This window comes from Plectropomus leopardus, chromosome 7, assembly GCF_026936395.1.
Source record: "Plectropomus leopardus strain MGB_pleo_1.0 chromosome 7, ASM2693639v1, whole genome shotgun sequence".
NCBI lineage: Eukaryota > Metazoa > Chordata > Actinopteri > Perciformes > Serranidae > Plectropomus > Plectropomus leopardus.
The window spans coordinates 24,229,724-24,248,230 of record NC_142182.1 but is presented as its reverse complement, the minus strand read 5'-3'; the positions used below and the strand labels follow the sequence as shown (position 1 = coordinate 24,248,230).

The following is an 18,507-nucleotide window of genomic DNA, read 5'->3' as shown; positions in this document are numbered from 1 at the left end:
ACACCAAACAGCGGAGAGTGAGTGGAGGCTCAGGAGGACGTGCCAACCGCCGCTGTCTTTTTACTTCCTGGTCCTCCTTCTTGTCAGGTTAGCTCCGCTGTTAGCCTGGCAGTCATGACACGGATGCAGCGGTGGATACAGTAACGTGGACCTGGACAGGCTGCGCTTTTGTGTAGCTTATCTCCCCCAAAGCCCGGTGCCCAAAATAGAGACGTCTGATTTTTGGAGGGGATGTCTCGTCACGTGCATGCCGGAGACGCCGAGGCGCGAGAGCCGCTCCTCACCGGTGCCTACCCGAGGCCAGGCGAGCTGGACTCAGACGAAGGTAAGAGCTGAGGACGCTCCATCACTTCACTTCATCACTAACTTCTGCTTCATTCATGCTCATTTTAATACCCAGACACAGACACATACGAAACACTATCCAGCTGTTCTGTCCAAGATCATTATTATTGTTTTTTTAAATCGTATATGCATCATATATTATCCCACATCTATACTTGCAAACTACCAAAAAAAAAAACAAACAAAATATCCCTCCAAATATCTCCAGGAAGAGGTGGAAAGTATTTACTCAAGTACTGTATTTAAGTACAGCTTTGAGGTAATTATACTCTACTCAGTCAAATATTGTACTTTTTACTCCACTACATTTATTTTGACAACTTGACTTACTTATTACTTTAAAAGTCGTGAAAAGAGAGTGATGAAAAGTAACTTTGTACATTTACTTAAGTACCATATAGGTTGAAGTCAGTTAATTTAGGACATCAGGTAAAATGAGACCAATGAGGTTTTACATCTGGGGCTCCTTAAATATTAGCATTCAGTCAACAAATATATTATTGCAGCATTATTACAGATGTGTTTTACATAAAATATATATTTTTTTTAGCTGTGATAAATTGTATGGACACACCAAAGATTCAAAAATACAGAAGTACAAAAAAATCAGGTAAAATGGGACATTTGTCTGCAGTGAAACCAGTCGGTTTTTAGGCTACCAGGGGCCATACAATCATGACTTATGGTATTGTGTGCCACTATCTAATATTAGAGACATTTTTAGTATTGTCATTACTTAATAAATAGCCACTGGTTCTATTTATTATTCAATTAATTAATGACTTAACTGATAAATGGATAACTATTAAAAAAAGCCTGATTGTTCCATTGCTCTCTACTAGCTGTCCTAATTTTACCTGAACATATAATTGGAGTGAGGCAGGGGTCCTCAATGTGTTTGAAAATCCACCGTTTCTTTACCATCACATTTCGTAACAAAATTAATATCTTTTAGATTTGCCTACACAAAACATGCAAGACAATACAATGTATGCAAATTGCAATAGGTATATTTCACCATTTCCTTGAGTTTCACAGAGAAAACAATTGAGTTTATGGAAAATTATATGCAGATTAATTTTTTATTATTGAAACCTCAGATTAATCTGCTGATTACTTTATGAATTAAAATTGTTGAGGCTGTAAAATGTCATAAAATTGTGAAAAAATCCCGTCACAATGCTCCTGAGCCCAAAGATAATCAGCAAACTATTATATAAGACAGACAGAGAAACCGGGACCAGTGAAATTGGGTCTTTTTTGCTAAATAGTTGCTGATTAATTCTCTGTCACTCAATAAATCAATTAATCTCTACAGCTCAACACAGAATTGATGGCACCTTCCTTATCTTATGCACACATGGAAACCAAACACTATTTCTGTACTGGAATACTTCCTGGCCCCAGGTTTCTTCTATACCAGTTGTTTGTGGTTATTTGGTAAATAAATAAATCTAAAAACCATCAAACATTATTATACTTAACTTGTGGCTAGCGATCTGAAGTTTTTGTAAAATCCTATATATCCTGTGAGAATGTCTGTTTGAATTGACCTGTTTGTGTGTTTTTTGCTGCTTGGTAGGTGAAATCATTTTCGAAAGGAGCGCATCAAATACCCCATGTGACGCTGGTGGGAGCTCCCAGAGAAGATTAACATATGAAGAAGCCGTAGAGAAAGCAGGTGATATAAAGTTTAAGGTGTTATTGTTACTTTTCTCCCTGTAAACAGGAGGAATACGTCTTTGTAAACTGAAAAATGCATCGTCCTCAAGATTAAAACTTTCTTCCCTATTAAAACTAACAGTGGCAACGAGATGCACAAGTGACATGTTGAAAATTTAGCACTGTTTCTGCCACATTACATCTTACAGTACCTTTAAAACCGACACATAATACTGAGGAATCTGTTGACCATAATGTGCAGAGCAGCTTTATTACTTTTGAATATATACAAATTAATGTTTTTTTTTTCATTGTTAACATACTGTATAACATCTCTTTGTTTACTCACTGTTTGTTCTGCCTCTGCGCTCAGGTTTTGGATTGTTTCACTGGCTGCTGTTGGTGGTGTGCGGTTGGGCGAATGCCAGCGATGCCGTGGAGATTCTCTGTGTGTCTTTTCTCCTGCCAACAGCGCGCTGTGATCTGCAGCTGAGCTCTTCAGACATGGGCCTGCTCACTGCCAGCATTTTCCTGGGTGAATCACAAACATTTAATAATAAATCAGTTATTGTGTCTGAGCTGTGGTTGATCGACAGAAAAATGGATCTGCAATTTTTTTGATCACTGGTTAAGGTTCCAGCGTGTTTTTTATTTTTAAAAAGATGCCAAATATTTTCTGGTTTTAGCTTTTCAAAGGAGATGTTTTGCTGTTTTTTTGTCGTTCATAACAGTAAATAGGGACGTTTTTAGGTTTTAGACTGTTGATTGGACAAAACAAGCAAATCAAAGCCATCACTGTAAGCTTTGAGAAACTGTGAATGGCATTTTTTAACGTTCTATAGACTAATAAAAACAGAAAAAGGTCCACACACTCTTTAGCTCTCAATTGGCAATTTTTATTGTTTTCACAAGGCAGTGTTTCAATCTACAAGATCTTCCTTAAGCCTGAGAAATATTTTGTAGATCAAAACGTTGCCTTTTGAAAAGCAACACCATGTCACCAGTGGAGAGAATCATCTATACCATACTTCTGTAAAATTTGCTGTCACATTTTTGTAAAAAGACACATTTTTCATAGCGTTACAAATTTATGAAAAACTCGGAAATCAGAAATGGGCTACAACTAGACTTTAAAAACACTGACTAATACATAAGACACTGACTGAATGTTTGCTGACTTGAAAAACTTGTGTAGAAAAGCTAAAACTAGACTTTAAAAATGTAGTCAACATTTCAATAAAAATAAATACATGAGGCAGAATTTATCAATCTAGCTGTGAAATAAACACTGAAGAAAAATAAGAATCTACCGAAATTATTCTAATAACAGTATCTGAAGTGCCTACCTAAAATGCTCGATCGGATATCAGACAGTATGCTAATCTATGCAGCGATCAGATGCCACGTAATTTATTAAATCAACTTAAAAGTCACATATAAAGAAATCTGCAGTTTTCCAGAAATCAATTCTTCGCCACTTTAAAACAGTAGCCTACACAAAGAGTTGTGCTACAGAGCTGCTGGCATCTACCGTTTTTAGCAAAGAATAATTGATTTCTGCTAAATAGTGTGACATTAGCTGTTAGCTGCAAAATATCAGAAATTTGGCAATATTTTACGCTGAAAAGTCCCACCAGTTAAGGGTTAACCTGAGCCATGCCATACAGCTATGACAGTAATCATTTCATATCCATACAGGGTTAGTAACATGCAGCTGTTCTGTTTTTCTTTTTCTTTTTTTGTAATGGTATCTAGTTTCTTTATCAGCCAATATGCAAATTCAAGTACTGTAATACTTTTAATTCCTGTTCTCCAGGAATGATGGTGGGCGGCTACATGTGGGGATACTTGGCTGACCAGAGGGGACGTTGCAGGGTCCTGGTTACGTCCCTGACAGTAAACGGGCTGTTTGGAGGTCTGGCCAGCGTGGTGCCGTGGTTCTGGCTCTTCCTGGTGATGCGGTTCATCAGTGGCATCGGGTGAGCACATGATTTGTACACATGTTCCATTTTATATGTAGACAAAGTTATTAAGCTGACAGCCACACACTGAATGAAGTGTTTTCCTGTGATCAAAGAGGTCATACTGCATTGGAAAGGTCATGTTTTTTTCTTAAAACACCCACATAAAACAATGTGTAGGTGTAAAATAAATATGGGTCATGAAAATTTGAATTAATGAACTGGTAAACTGAAATTTTGACCTTTACTCACAGTTCTGTTATAAGATCAAGCAGTGTAACATTTTGAAATGCCACAACAGGCCGCCAAAATTAGTAAAAAGTGTGTCACAGCTCAAGGATAAAAGTTATTTTCTTCACCTCTGCAGTGTCGGCGGGTCGATCCCTGTAATCTTCTCCTACTTCTCAGAGTTCATGCCTCGTCTGAGGAGAGGTGCAATGATCAGCGCTCTGGCCACTTTCTGGATGGCAGGAAACATCTTGGCTGCAGGTGGGAATTTACATAAATGAAACAATATCAGTGTTTCAGGACTAAAACAGGATTCCATTGAAGTTTTACTTTTATACAAAGTTAAACTGTTTGGGTTTCTTTTGTCCCTACAAACACATCTGGAAATTGGAATTCAGTGTCTCTCTTAGCTCATCGTTGTAGCTAAAATAATTTCGTGGTGGAAATCACAGAACTTATTTAATACAGAGTTTTAACTATTTGTTTTGACCTTAAAAACCTCAATACATCATTAAAAACAAAGATTTTAGACTCTGGCATGAAATCATAATCTTCCTTGGCAGGCACCATCAAAACATAAAACACAGAATTCTGATTTGGAAAAACTGCAGCATAATGTATTTAGTTGTGACTGACTGTCTTTTGTCTGCAGGTTTAGCCTGGTTGGTTATCCCAAAAACCTGGGGACATTTTTCACTGGGATCACTGGAGTTTAAGAGCTGGCGACTGTTTGTGGTGCTCTGCTCTGTTCCCAGCCTCACCTCAGCCCTCCTCTTCAGGCTGTTCATGCCTGAAAGCCCCAAGTTCCTCATGGAGGTATTTAAAGGCCCCGATAGTGCTCATGTTTGCAGTTATTTTTTCTTCTGAGCCAGCTTTGAGGTTTTTGTCCTGTCTTTGCCAGGCTGGCCGAGAGAAAGAGGCCATCCATGTATTCCAAATGATGTTTCAGCTGAACATGTGGAGAAAGGGAAAGGATTTACAGGTATGAAATCAGTGATGTTCTTTTATGCTTCTACAATTTCTTAGCTTTGTTTGGTGAACAAATGTAATGTTTTTACCTTAATTAGACCACGTTAAAACATGAGTGAATTCGCGAAAGGTGAAATCAAAAGTTAAAAGATATTTAAATGAAACACTTCCTTCTTTGATTCTACTGTACAACAATCTAATGTGAGTGAATGTTACGACTTTCATCTTGAACTTTTTTTAAGGAATTTGGTTTGTGCACTGGCTCCAAGCAAAAGGGAGAACAGGATGAGATCAGAACGCGGGGTTCAAGAAGAGAGAGACTCGTCTGTATTTTAAAAAAGGTAACATCACAAACTGGTCATCCACAGACACGATTCGAGGTTGAGAGGAGTACATTTGCATCAGCACATTTTTCAAATGTGACTGTATATATTGAAATAAGATGCCTTTTCCACCTCCACAGACCCGTTAAGGTTATTCACTGTTAAATCTGTGTCCTTGTAGGACCTGACGTTGCATGGCTGGTTTAACCTGCTGTGGGTCCTGCTGTAATACTGCCTGAACAGGTTTAGGGCTTCAGCTACTGTTTGCATCGTCAGTTAGTCTTCTAAATATTTTCTTAATTAATCAATTAACATGCATTTTTTTCCTGTAAAATAGCAGTAAATGGTAAAATACATCCCGTCTTGCTTAAACAACAGTCCAGAAACCACTGATATTCAGAGTATAAAAAAGCAGCAAAATGTCACATTTGAAAAGATAGAAGAGCTGATCAATTGATCAAGATTATTTTAAGCTCTATCCAGATTTACTGTGTGGTTATTTAACAGGTTAATTTAGGAACATGCAGCATGTAAGCTAAAAAACTGAAATTATTATGCTCTTAAACTAGACTCTGACATTTAAAACCATTTTGATATGGAGCCTTAAGATTATGGAGCTGTTTTCACAAAAGCGTTTTTTTTCCCTGAGGACAGTGCTTTTTTAAAATGTTTTTTCAATGAGAGCGCCGCTCATTTACGCTGCACCACAAATGCCTGAAGTGTGACAAGGCGCTGAGCGTCTATTCAGCGCTGAACACTACAGGTTTGACATTTTTCCTGGTCACAGAGTTGAATAATGTTTAACTTTGGGTAAAACGCTGCACTCATCACAGTCACGGTCACGCCTGCTTTTGGCTAGGCGTTTCCTGAGGAGCGCCTGATGTTTTTGACTAGAAAAATAATGCTTTGACATGGGGACTTAGCAAGGACACACCGTGAGGCTGTCATAGTCGCAGTTTACTGAACATACAGTATATTCAATAAACCAGTTGTCACACAGTAAGACTGGACTTTAGGGGCCCCTTTGGGCAGCCTGTTCAGTAATCCAACTTCTCAAATAATTGCTTATTACTTATTCTTTTATTTATAGAATATTTCCTTGATTATCGCTATTTTTTTTACTGTCAATCAAATAAATTTCTTTGGTTTAACTTGCAGGCCTTGGTTCCCATTAAAAAGATGTTTGATGACTCACTCAAATGCAGGAGCATCATTCTGCTCATCATCTTCTACTGCATCTCCTTCGGGTGAGAAATCCCATCTACATGTCTACATACCTGCGGTGATGCGGGGCGGCTGGGCTCAGCATTAGAGATGAGGTGGGGAGCTCAGATATCCGGAGGGAGCTCGGAGTAGAGCTGCTGCTCCTTGGCATCAAAAGAGGCCAGTTGTGGTGAATCAGGTATCTGATCAGGATGCCTCCTGGGTGACTTTGGTTAAGAGGTTTTTTGGGGAAGGCTAACAGGTAGGAGGCCTCCGGGCAGACCCAGAACACGCTTGAGGGATTATATATCTCATGTGGGCTGGAAACACCTCAGGATCCACCAGGAGGAGCTAGAAAAAGCTGCTGGGGCGGGGGATGTTTCAAACACCTTGCTAGGCCGGCTGCCCCTGCAGGATAAGTGGAAGATAATGGATGTATTGAGACTAGAGTTCTCCGTTTTATTTCTTTTATTAGGACTATGTGCAAGTTCAGGGCTTGTATGTATCACATATGTTTTACACATATGGACAGCAGTCAGCTCGGCAGCTTTTTTTTGCACTTTTTTGTTTGTTGGGCACTAACATTTTCAGTATACATTCAACATTTACATCAACTCTCCTTCAGAACATGTGGATAACAAAAGAGAGAGATAAAACTGAAATATTGCTCAGGCCTACTCCAATGACATAGATACTTTCTGTTCACCCAGTTCGCCCGTTCTCGTGCCTGTCAGTTCCCCAGCTCTGCAGTTGTAAATGGCAGCAAGAGATTAGCGTTGGAAATACTTTATCTTCAACAACCAGATATCATGTTACTTAACTGCAAAAACTGCTCAAAAAAGATGTTCTTCTTTAGCAACTTGTCTGTGATGATTTGTATACCAACTCATGCAGTCTGACTTACACATACAAATATAGATTTACAGTAAAAACCTGCAAACTGTTGCCATTATCGTAATCAAAATAGTTAAATCTCTTTAAATGTGTGTGTGTGTGTGTGTGTGTGTGTGTGTTTGTGTAGTTATTACGGACTGTGGATGTGGTTTCCAGAGCTGTTAAAGAGAGTTGAGGACGGCGGTTCTCCCTGTGCCAATTTGTCCGTGCCGTCTCCACTCCACGACCAAAGCTGCTACCCAGTCAAGACAGCAGGTGTGTTATAAGATGACAAACATTTTACTGCAGTCAGCAAAAAAAGCACAAATTTATAGCACAGAATAAAGAAACATTAGTCCCACCATATTCCCTCGTCATCTAATGAAGGCAAAGCTAATAATCGTCATTAAATAGAATTAGAAGAGACATTAATAACATTTAAAGGGGTGTTTTAAACAAAGATTACACAAGGGAAGTAAAAAAAAGTAATGAGACAATTTAACAGACATAAAACACAGTTAAAGACAAAGCATCAGATCAGACTCGACACCAGAGACATGCCCCTTGAATATTGTTGCTTTATTGTGTTTCCTCTCTGATTGGGAGACTCTAAATGACCTCTAGATTTTAAGCACTTGTGTCTGTGTTTTTGTTGTTACCTGCCCTGAGTGTATTTAGAAGCTTTATGTCATTAGACTGCAACTTTCCTGGAGAGAACTTTATCATTTGTTTTAAATTACAGGGACAAAAACAGTGTTATGTAGCTACACTTGCATTTAATTTAATCTAGTTAACTGCTCGTCTAACCTGGGCCAGTTGTTCCAAAAATTTTATGTGGACATCAGAAATATCCAGATTTGGAAATCCCGTGTTTTGCTCTCCAGGATCAGCTAATGCCTCTTACTTTTCTGTGAGCTTTTCAAAGCCGCATCGAATGAGATAACCCTGATCTAGATACAAACTTTCTGTCAAACCTGCACAAAAGTGTGCTAGATGGAGCACAATGTAAAGTGCAAGTTATGTAAAGAATAGCCAGTTACTTTAAGTGTTTTTATTTAAAGAGACAGAAAACAGCGTGGGGGATGCAGTAGTTAGAGACAGTTATTATCATTTTAATTCAATTAATATAAAGTAATTAATTAAAATCAAGTACTCTTTCTTTGATATTGACAGCATTTTTTTGGATATTATTTCATGGGGACAAAATCCTTTTTTTTTTTTTTTACTTTATTGCACTGACAGGTTTAAAATGTAAAATTATGACTGTAATAGTTAAAGACATAAATAGCCAAATATGGATACATGTTTATACATTTGACCAAATTAAAAGTTTTATAACTATGAATCCACCTTTCTGTCGTGTGCAGGATATTTCTGATTTTTGGATTAAAAGTAACCCAATCCTGCTAAAAGTTTCAAACACAAACTTGATACACACACATTAGATCAAAATCAAAACAAGATTACGTGATCTAACACAATTTATGAATCCTTTTTTTTTTTTTGTGAATGACCCATTTTCAAGATTTGATCGCAGCCAAAACTGATCACATTATTTCTAAGTAACTGGACCCTGGAGACTGACGCACAGGTGTTTTCACTTTGGTTTAAATTGAGCCTCTTTCTTTTTCTCTATAATTAGTAGCAATATGCATGTTTTTTTTAAGCAGAATTACAAACTGGTTAAAGAAAGCATTTCTGATTTCTGATCTATCTTACTCCACTGCATACTGGGATAGGCTCAAGCCCCCGTGTGTCCCACAAACATTATAAGCTGCTATAGAAAACTGATGAATGGATGTTTCTTTTTTACCGTCGCTCGACAGTGTACATGGAGGGCTTCATTATTGCTGCGGCAAATCTACCAGGAAACATCTTCACCATTCTGATGATGGACAGCATGGGAGGAAAGGCTCTGCTGTGTGAGTCTTTCACCATAAACTGAGATGTTTTTCATGGCGCCAAGAAATGTCCATATACATAAACAGCGAGTGTTCGATTGTGAATCCATGAGTGATGACTGATCCTTGATCTTCACCTTCTCTCTCACCAGCCTGCAGTCTGCTGGTGTCCTGTCTGAGTGTCTTCTTCATCTATGTGGTTCAAACAAAAACCCAGAGTCTGATCCTGTCCTGCGTCTTCAGTGGCGTGTCCGTGATCGCCTGGAACGCCCTGGACGTGGTGGGAACGGAGCTCTACCCAACGCAGCTACGGTTGGTTTATCTTCTCTTACAAACTAAGTTCAAGAAAGTCCAGAAAAGTAGGTCAAACATGGTGGTTCAGATTTTTCATTTGGATTTTTAATTACTTAGATATGTTTGCTTTTATCTAAACAGTTGAGAATCACTTAGCAAATCAATCATTTATTTGTCACATGGAATAATACAACGCACAACTCCAGTTAAATGAGCTCCTATCAGCTCCTCTAACTTGTAAGCCCCCTTTTGGATCTTTTTACATCGATGGCCGCTGTTTTGCAGTTGTCCATGTTTCCGGGTGGCTCTGCTAATCCTTGGTTTGTGGTTGTCATACATCCTGACCTCAACAAAACTACCATATGGCTGCTTCTCCTGCAACACGGGCAGCGACTCCCCTCTGCAGCCACCTCTGAACTGGGTGTAGCAGTGATGCACAGCAGGAACAGGACAGCACCTCACATTCCCACTGTCACACCAGTCCATATTCATCGTAAAGCACACTCCTCCTCGCCTTCTCCCACCAGAGTCTTCCGCGTCGTCGGATCAGCACATAGAGAAGGTTGACCTGGTTAAATGGTGCTGTCTGGGTTGTAACCATGTTTCGGTGAATCAAAGGATTCATTTCCTGATATTCCGTTAAAAACTGGTGCAGCACGGAGATGTAAAATGCCTGCAGGATGTTAGTTCAGCTGGTGCCTATTCTTCTCCTCAATGTTAACATTTTAAAAAACCTCGATCTGGCCAATAACAGAAGTCTGCAGAAGGAGAGTTTTCAGACCTGTGACTCAGCCACATGCCACCACTGTCCAACACCAACCACAAACAGCACTACAAAGATTTACAAAATAGATATAAGAGCAGAAATTTGTCACAAATTAGCGTCATCTGATTTCAAGTCATTTCTCTTTCAATTTGGATTCTTAATTATTTAGATATATATTTGTTTTTAACTAGTCAATTGAGAATTACTCAGCAAATCTGAGGGATGAAGGAAATATATATATAATGATGCACAAGATATGTTTATGTTTTGTTTTTTTAAAAAAACTTGACATTTTTCCCTGTGGCATACTGAATACTTCTACCTCCATCAGACCCGTGTTTACTACCCGTGTTTTGAGTAGGATGTATCGTGTGATGAAGAGTCACAAGCCTGAAAAGTTTGGAACCACTGTTACAGATTGAGATTGATCAAATTCGGTTAAATAATGTTCCCATGTTTTGGGGACTTCTGGTTCTACTAAATTATATTTTTGTCATTTTTATGTTCAGTCCACTGATCTAATATGTTTGCCTTTTCATCGTTGTTCTATTTTTTCAGTTTTTTTTTCCTTCAAAGTTTTACTGTGCTTTTGTAAAACATTAAAACAGGAAAGAGAAAAAATTGCACCTAAACTGTCGGAGTAAATCAGCAGGACTCTTCACAGTTTTGGGAAAGTGTTAAGTTTTTAGTAAGTATACCTTAAGCTGCGTCCATGTCCTGATGTTTCTCTTCTTCTTTGTTTCTATCAGGTCCTCTGCTCTCGGTTTCTTCACAGGAGTGGGCCGAGTGGCAGCCATCACGGGTAACATAGCCTTTGGGAAGTTGGTGGACACAAACTGCGCCGTGCCGATCCTGCTGGTGTCGGCTCTGCTGCTGACCGGAGGACTCGTGGCTCTTCTGCTCCCACAAACCAGGCAGACTGAGCTCACCTGATGGCGCAGAATATACATCACATTATTTTATATGAAAATATTATTAGCAAACTTCCTCTTTATTGCCTCATGGAGGCAGACGAGAGATCGCTGTAGTTGTCCTCTGATCATTTATCTCTTGTTTCTGCTCCGAGAGGATGTTTGAATCTTGTGCCTTCTGCCATCTCTCTGTGCCTTTTCACAGTGCCTCATTTCAAATGCCAACAAAAAAGAGAAATTGTAAAAAGACAGTGGAGATAGTTTCCAGGAACATAAGGAGAAAAAAATGCAGGTGTGTGTGTGCAGGTGAGCTCGTGAGGACTGAAGTCCTAACCAGACAAGAGTGTGAAGGACACCTTTTTAAAAGTTTGTCTTTCTCTAAACTCTACAAAAATCCTATCTTACACACAGAGTTCCCACACATTTAAATGGACAAAATGTCAAACTTTTCTATGACTTTTCAAGGATCATTATAAAAGAAAATATTTTACTTTTCAAACATATCAGATTCGAACTCAATTCGAACATAATTTCAGTTAGCGGCCAAACATGAAGGGAGAGAAGAAATGTAGGGAGAAAATGAAGAATCATACAGCACCGAAATGAAAGCATTTTCACACGGGTGCATATTAGAGCTACATTATGCTGAATACAGATGCGTGAAAGGTTGTGCACCTTAGAGTATACTGTGACAATTTCATTACACACAATGCAATTCCACCAGTTTTTCAAAACTCAATGATTTTACTGATTCCATAACTTTTCCAATAATAAGGCCTTCTTTGAAATGTCTTTAATCATTTTTTTCTTAGAAATGTTTAGACATAGGAAGTAGGATTTTATGATTTTTTTTTCTGGCATTGCATTTTTTAAATCTAAAGATAGAATTTTTGGTAATTGTAAAAAAAGATCGGGTAACATTTTAAAAGTCTGACCAATAACTTCCCTTAAGCTGTAGGACCAATGTTGTATGCTGAACACAGTTTCTGCTTATTCATAAAAATGTTCCTGTGTTTGCATTTTGAATCCAAAACAATCTTGAAGGATGTTTCAGGCTTTTATGCAGTTACTTTGAGAGTTTGGCTATGAGTTAAAGATATTAAAGAAAGGAAAAAAACACACATTCCACATCTGTTGTATATTTATGCATACAGGATATTTCAGACAATCTCAGGATCATTTTATCGCTACAAAAATGTACACCAAGTCTTTCATTTCATTTGCACAAAGTGGACCACTCCAGTTCAGCATTGCTGTGAAAACCAAAGATTGGCCATAACTTCAGATAATCAAACAGATTGACGGATTTGTATTTCGGCCTGAGGCCACTGTTGATGGGCTCATATTCCTGTCAGTGACTCTGTGACGCTGTTTGCACTTTGTGACTACTGAGGGGTTTTCTTTTATAATAAAACACAACTTTTGTTCATCACAGCTGTGTGTGTGTGTGTGTGTTTTGGTGTAATATCTCAGGAGTTCATGTTTTACTTTTTTAACACCAGTGCTGGAGGAAGTATCGGTTCCTTTACTTTAATACAAGCCCCAGTGAAAAAGTGTAAAAATACTTAACTACAAGTAAAAGTCGCGAGATTGAATTTGTGGATTTAGGGGAAATACTGGCAGAGATGTAATGTAGTATGATACAATAAGTATGTTTATAGAGCGCTATCACCGGAAAATAAGAGCTGTATTTGTGTTACCTTAGCTGTTTATTGCAGGTTCTCCTCCAGAGATCGCCATGTTGACCCGCCGTGTTTCTACAGAGCCGCAGACCAAACACTGGCTCCACGGGACCTTTTTCGCGTCAGACACGCAGCCAGCGGCCGAACAGTGTAGGGAAAACGCTGATTTTTAACGTGAAACTGCTTTATTCGGTGTTAATATACGTTTAAATCACCCGGGCCGTTTGTTTAGGAGAGAAGGAGACCTCTGCGGTTAATTCAGCTCCCGGTAAAAACCTGAACAATGAACAGTGAGGGAGAGGTTGGGTACAGCACAGGGGGATCAGTAACATTAATGATAGCTGCATTCAGGGGAGGCCCGAGCAGCCTGCTTTGTATGCTGGCTCACTGAATTAGCTTACCGAGACAGTAAATGGAATCATGTTGTGTGTTCATGTTCATGTTACTAATTTTACCTGAGCTTTTTGGTTATGTCTGTTGTCCAAGATGGCGGACTGCTTGCGCATGCGGGGAACGGATCGGGTACTATCAATCCCTGACTTCCTTATAATACATCCATGATCAATCCCCTTGATCTTACATACAGCTTTTTAAAAAGGGACCCTAAATAAAAACTTGTAATTGTTTTTATTTTTCACCTTAGCTGTGGTACTATTTATCAGTCAAGATTGTTTTAGTGCCAGTTGTCCACTGTTGGAGATATCAGCCTTAGCGACGTCTGAATATAATGCAACTAGATGGCACTAGACTTGTGGTGCTCAAAGCACCAAAAAACTAAATTTGAAAAACTCAAGAGCAATGTCTCTTTTCATAAATCATGACCCGGTTACTCGAGTTAATCCAGACATCTGGTTGTGAGCAGTTTCATCGAGGAACTATTTTCCTTTTAACTGAACTACATCCGCCAACTGTATCACAAAAGGAAGCGTGCATCTACTGCCAGCCTACCGAGCACCACTGAGCTAGCTAATGTTACAGCCATAGAGGGTTTATATAGACCTCATCCAATGAGGACGACATCAAGGTTTACATCTCAGACTGTCACAAACTCGTCTATAAATAGATGCACACATTTTTTGGGACATTTCAAGAAAGAGGTCCTAAAAAATCTCTGAACGGATGGATTATGGATTTGAGAAAATCGGAGGACACATACGTATATCTGTATTTTTTTATTTGTATAATAAATAAACTTGTAATACTTCAGGACCACATTTCACAACCACACAAAGAGTAGGCCTATGAATAAAACATACTTTGGATATTTGAGAGCCGATGCAGATAAAACAAATTGCAAGACATGAATTAAATAATTTTATCCAACTCTTTCTGTGAGAGCAGTTTGTATTTCAGTGGATTTTTTTTTAACGTTAAAGTATAATTTCTTACTCTTTACATTCTTCATGACCGTGATGCAGTGATTGGAAACTTCAGGTCTGAGTGATTTCATGGTAAACAATGCAACAGGTACAAAAAAAGGCCAAAATAAAACCATCCACTGCTGCTAGTTTTCTATGACAAGGGCTGAAGTTTGACTGTTATGTACTCCTTTGGTAAAACATATTTTACGACAGTAAAGAAAACAATAAATAAATAGGCAGGTAATGTTTTAAGATAAGAAATGTGCAGCTGCTGCACACATGAGGGTCCAAAGCAAAAGAGAAGCCACATTACCTCTGACCTGAAATCAAAACACAACAAAAAGGCATGAAAACAGTCTCAAGGTAACACTCAACTTGAAAATGTTTGCCATTATCATGAGCACTTTTAAAAAATAATTGTATAATCTTTAGGTTTAATTCTTATTTCGGGGTATATTTTGTTCCCTTACACAAACTCAAACAGAAATCATATTTTTGTGAAAGTCTGATTATGTAGTAAATGTAAAATATATATGCAGTCTGTATTTTAGGGAAGGCTTAAATTTAATCCAAATTAATATGAATAAAATTTTTCCTCTTGCCAAAAGATACAAGATTGATACCAGTCTTAAACATGAGAGTAGCCAACGATATTGCCTCCCAACATGTCAAATTGTTCATTTAAAATCCCATCCAAGGTTGTTTTAAGGGCAACATTTCAATCGTGAATTTGATAGAGGTAAAATAACATCATGACTGGCAGCTATTTTGATTATGTTTTTAAGAATTGATTCCTTAAAAAATGCACAAAACCTCCACTTGAGATTAAGATATTTGCTGTTTTTTTTTTAATTCAAATCACTTCCCTATTGTATTAAACTGAAAATATTTGAATGGTGAAGATTGATGGAAGCAAAATTTTTCTTACATTTTATAGACCAAAAATGAATTTATAACTCAAGAAAATATTTTTGCAGTTTATTTAAACTTAAAATGCATTGTTAGTTCAAGTCTTAGAATTTTGTGACTAAGGAAATAGATTTGTTTAGGTAATTTGGGTATCCTTTTTTTTTTTTTTTTTAATTCTGACGTAATTTGCATCAGAGTTTTGTGTGAAATGTCTTTATCAGGCAAATCTATAATTTAGTGTAATATTTAAGATTTTTTAATCGTATCTTTTAGTGGTTGACATGCAAATGATTTTTTTTACTGTCCAATGTTGATTATAAATATAATATTATGCTTCATGATGATTTCAAGTCAAGTGTCACTTTCAGTAATTTTGAAAACAGCTATATTAATGTCTGTCAGGTCAATATTCAGTGTCATCACGCCCACACACACACACACACACACACGCACGCACGCACGCACGCACACACCACAACTTACTTATAGCAGTACTGTATTACATGTTGCAATACATACAATAACATTTATACATCTGCAGTTTTTATAAATGCCCCTCTTATTGTGATGAACATGTGCACTATGACTGCCAGGCAGATCCTTAAAAATCACAGAATTTGAGATGAAGATCCGTCTTTATTTCCAAGAGCAGTTACTGATTAGCGTTTATTGTGCCGAAATGGAATGATTCAGTTATAGGTAGTTGTCTCAGTCGAGCCTTCGTGCTACATTCAAGTAAAGACTTCAAATAACTGGATGGGAATTGATAATGCTAATCTTACAGTCTGTTTTATTGTGTGTTTTGGGAATAATTTGCACCTAGAGTGCAACTATTACTTATATATCTATTTTTTAAAATAGTCTGACAGCTAGTAACTAACAACCTAAAAAAATTAACTGATGTGACAGATAAGAGCATCCACTTGTTCAAGAATGAGAATTTCTAACTTGGGCATCTTATTTCTTCGGTGAAATTTAACAGGTGAAATCGGATATTTTTAAAACACTTTCTAATAACAGATTTAGAGTAAGACCTTTTGTTTTTAACAAATAAATCAATATTTCTGGATAATAGGAAACTTTAAAAGGGAGAGAGAGAGATTTCATATCAGGTCGTGTCTGATTGTCGTCAAAATCACGCACGGCTGTGACATTTGGTGAATAGAGGAGTCATTTTTAAAAGTGGAGGGCTCTTGAATAAAACAACCAACTGGCGTTAAAACATTATGGAAATTTCCTCGCGGACATTGCTAACAGGAGAACGGAGGAGATGCTACACGTGTGATGGACGGCATGAAAGAGGCGTGTTGGGGTGAGGGGGCAGAGAGCAAAAAGGTCACACGTCACTGCGTCAGAGCCAGGAGGATGTCCTTCACCAGCATCGTGCCAATCACCATTTTCTCACAGTTGACCGTCAGCTGAGCAGCTCCCTCCTCTTTGGTTGCCACAGTGACCAGCACCAGACTGCCGCTGGTCACCGTCCTGCTAGCAAACCTGTGGACAGGATGATCAGGAGGAGGAACAGGAGGACTGAGGTCAAAGCAGCAAAGATTGGAAGTAAAGATGAAGCCACAGAATAAGGAGGGACACAATTAGCGGGTTCATCAACAATCATAAGCAATGATAAACTCTTTAAAACACAATGCTATAAAAAAATAAGCTCTCCTTAATGGACAGTGGTGGAATGTAACTACAGGTACTGTAGTTAAGTAAAACTTTAAAATACTTTTTACTCAAATATTTCAATTTCCTGCTATATGATATTTATAATCCACCACATATCAGAGGTAAATACTATTATTGTAGTCCACTACATTTATTAAGTACCACCAGTTACTAGTTACTTTACACCAGTGATACTCAACTTATGGTCCATGGGCCAAATCTGGCCCCCCATAGGGTGCCGGGGTGGCCCCTCAACAATTTTCTCATTTGCAACAAAGAATTAAGTTGTTCAGGCTTAGAATTGTTATAGTACTTTTAATATACATAAAGTGCCGGTGGAGGATGAACCTACCCGCGACAGTGGTCCTGGCTAAGCTCCTAATGTCCCAAAATCCTAGAGATTTCCTAACATCCTGGAAACTTCCTAAAATCCTGGAAACTTCCTAAAAATCCTACAAATGTCCTAAAATCCTAGAGACTTGCCAAAATCTAGGAAACTTATCAAAGTGCTGGAATCATCCTTAAATTCTGCTAATGTCCTAAAATCCTAGAGACAACTTAAAATCCTGCAAACTTCCTAAAATCTTGGAATGGTCCTACAGTCTTTCAAATGTCCTAAAATCATAGAGACATGCTTTAATTCCGAAATCGTACTAAAATCCATGAAACGTCCTAAAACTGAAGGAACATCCTTAAATTCAACAAACATTCTAAAATCCTAGAAATATCCTTAAATCCTAGAAATGTCCTAAAACCAGAGAAATGTCCTCAAGTCCTGGCCCTAAGTAATTAAAATTCGAACCTGAATTATGTCAATAATAACAAGATCTCAGACACAATTGATCAGCATCATTACAATCTTCTCACCTGCACTCTTTATCTGAACCACAGGGGACTCTGCTGAGGTTGGCGGCAGTGGTCACCCGCTGGACAATGGCGTGTTCGTTCCGGCACTTTACATCGAGGGTTAGCTTCTCTGTGATCTCGTTCATACCCATCAGCTGACCTGTGGAGGAGTGAGCATGAGCTGGTCAAACTGAGGGAAGGTCTAAAGTTGTAGCTGTTGCTTATTTTACCATTAAATGCAAAGCAGTTATTAATAACATAGCGACACACAACGGGGTGCTGCTTGTACATGATCGGTGAAAAGACGTTATACAGTGCCCTTTTTTTAAATAGAAAGTCAAATTAAATCAATTATTTTTCAGGATCTCTACCAGCTACAGACATATACAGTATTATAAACATACTGTATACAGGGCAATAACACTACAGTGGTTTGATGTAAAACTCAGTACATCAATGATTAAAAAAATGAGTCCAAAACTTAAACTGGAATGCACCGATGCTTCCCACTGAACACAACTGAGGAGACTCGGGTCTGTTGGTGAATTTAACGCAGTTAAGAGGAAAATTTGTTCATAAGGTTTCAATGATGTTGGAAAGTAATACAT

The 18,507-nt window shown here is 38.1% G+C and overlaps 2 protein-coding genes and 1 long non-coding RNA gene across 18 annotated transcripts in view; 1 reads left to right on the top strand and 2 right to left on the bottom strand.

Annotated features, from left to right (window-relative positions):
* The first annotated feature begins 187 nt into the window (after window positions 1-187).
* On the top strand, window positions 188-12,870 carry sv2 (synaptic vesicle glycoprotein 2). 2 transcript variants are annotated; one of them, XM_042496860.2, is made up of 13 exons: window positions 188-325; window positions 1,928-2,026; window positions 2,381-2,542; window positions 3,824-3,986; window positions 4,336-4,457; window positions 4,849-5,012; window positions 5,098-5,178; window positions 5,408-5,506; window positions 6,647-6,735; window positions 7,713-7,840; window positions 9,391-9,486; window positions 9,618-9,777; window positions 11,275-12,870. In XM_042496860.2, exons 1-13 carry the CDS (start codon window positions 232-234, stop codon window positions 11,456-11,458), a joined length of 1,641 nt encoding a protein of 546 aa, XP_042352794.2. In that variant the 5' UTR covers window positions 188-231; the 3' UTR covers window positions 11,459-12,870. The 2 variants fall into 2 exon arrangements, with proteins under 2 accessions (XP_042352794.2, XP_087936415.1); XM_088080289.1 differs by lacking the exon at window positions 11,275-12,870 and adding an exon at window positions 10,045-11,270.
* On the bottom strand, window positions 9,662-14,245 carry LOC148189186 (uncharacterized). Of its 2 annotated transcripts, XR_015777034.1 has the most exons (4): window positions 13,520-13,604; window positions 13,137-13,394; window positions 11,224-11,454; window positions 9,662-9,800 (listed from the first exon to the last, which is right to left on the bottom strand). It is a non-coding gene; the product is annotated as an uncharacterized LOC148189186 (long non-coding RNA). The 2 variants fall into 2 exon arrangements; XR_015777033.1 differs by having other exon boundaries at window positions 13,137-14,245.
* Window positions 14,246-14,275: 30 nt separating this feature from the next.
* The window catches only part of ap3b2 (adaptor related protein complex 3 subunit beta 2), a 63,271-nt gene continuing 59,039 nt past the window's right edge, over window positions 14,276-18,507 (bottom strand). For 9 of the 14 annotated variants that reach the window (XM_088080284.1, XM_088080285.1, XM_088080286.1 and 6 more), the window contains 2 exons: window positions 17,921-18,059; window positions 14,276-16,918 (listed from right to left, as the gene is read on the bottom strand). In XM_088080284.1, coding sequence (XP_087936410.1) covers window positions 16,732-16,918; window positions 17,921-18,059 — 326 coding nt within the window. In that variant the 3' untranslated portion in view covers window positions 14,276-16,731. The remainder of the gene's footprint in view (window positions 16,919-17,920; window positions 18,060-18,507) is intronic. The other 5 variants (XM_088080287.1, XM_088080288.1, XM_088080279.1 and 2 more) reach the window with 1 other exon arrangement.

Bases quoted from the DNA above. Each gene is read 5' to 3' on its own strand.
- sv2 (XM_042496860.2), top strand. From the start codon at position 232: ATGTCTCGTCACGTGCATGCCGGAGACGCCGAGGCGCGAGAGCCGCTC. The intron at 3,987-4,335 runs GTGAGCACATGA...TCACCTCTGCAG, and splicing joins CGGTTCATCAGTGGCATCGG to TGTCGGCGGGTCGATCCCTG. The intron at 4,458-4,848 runs GTGGGAATTTAC...TTTTGTCTGCAG, and splicing joins AGGAAACATCTTGGCTGCAG to GTTTAGCCTGGTTGGTTATC.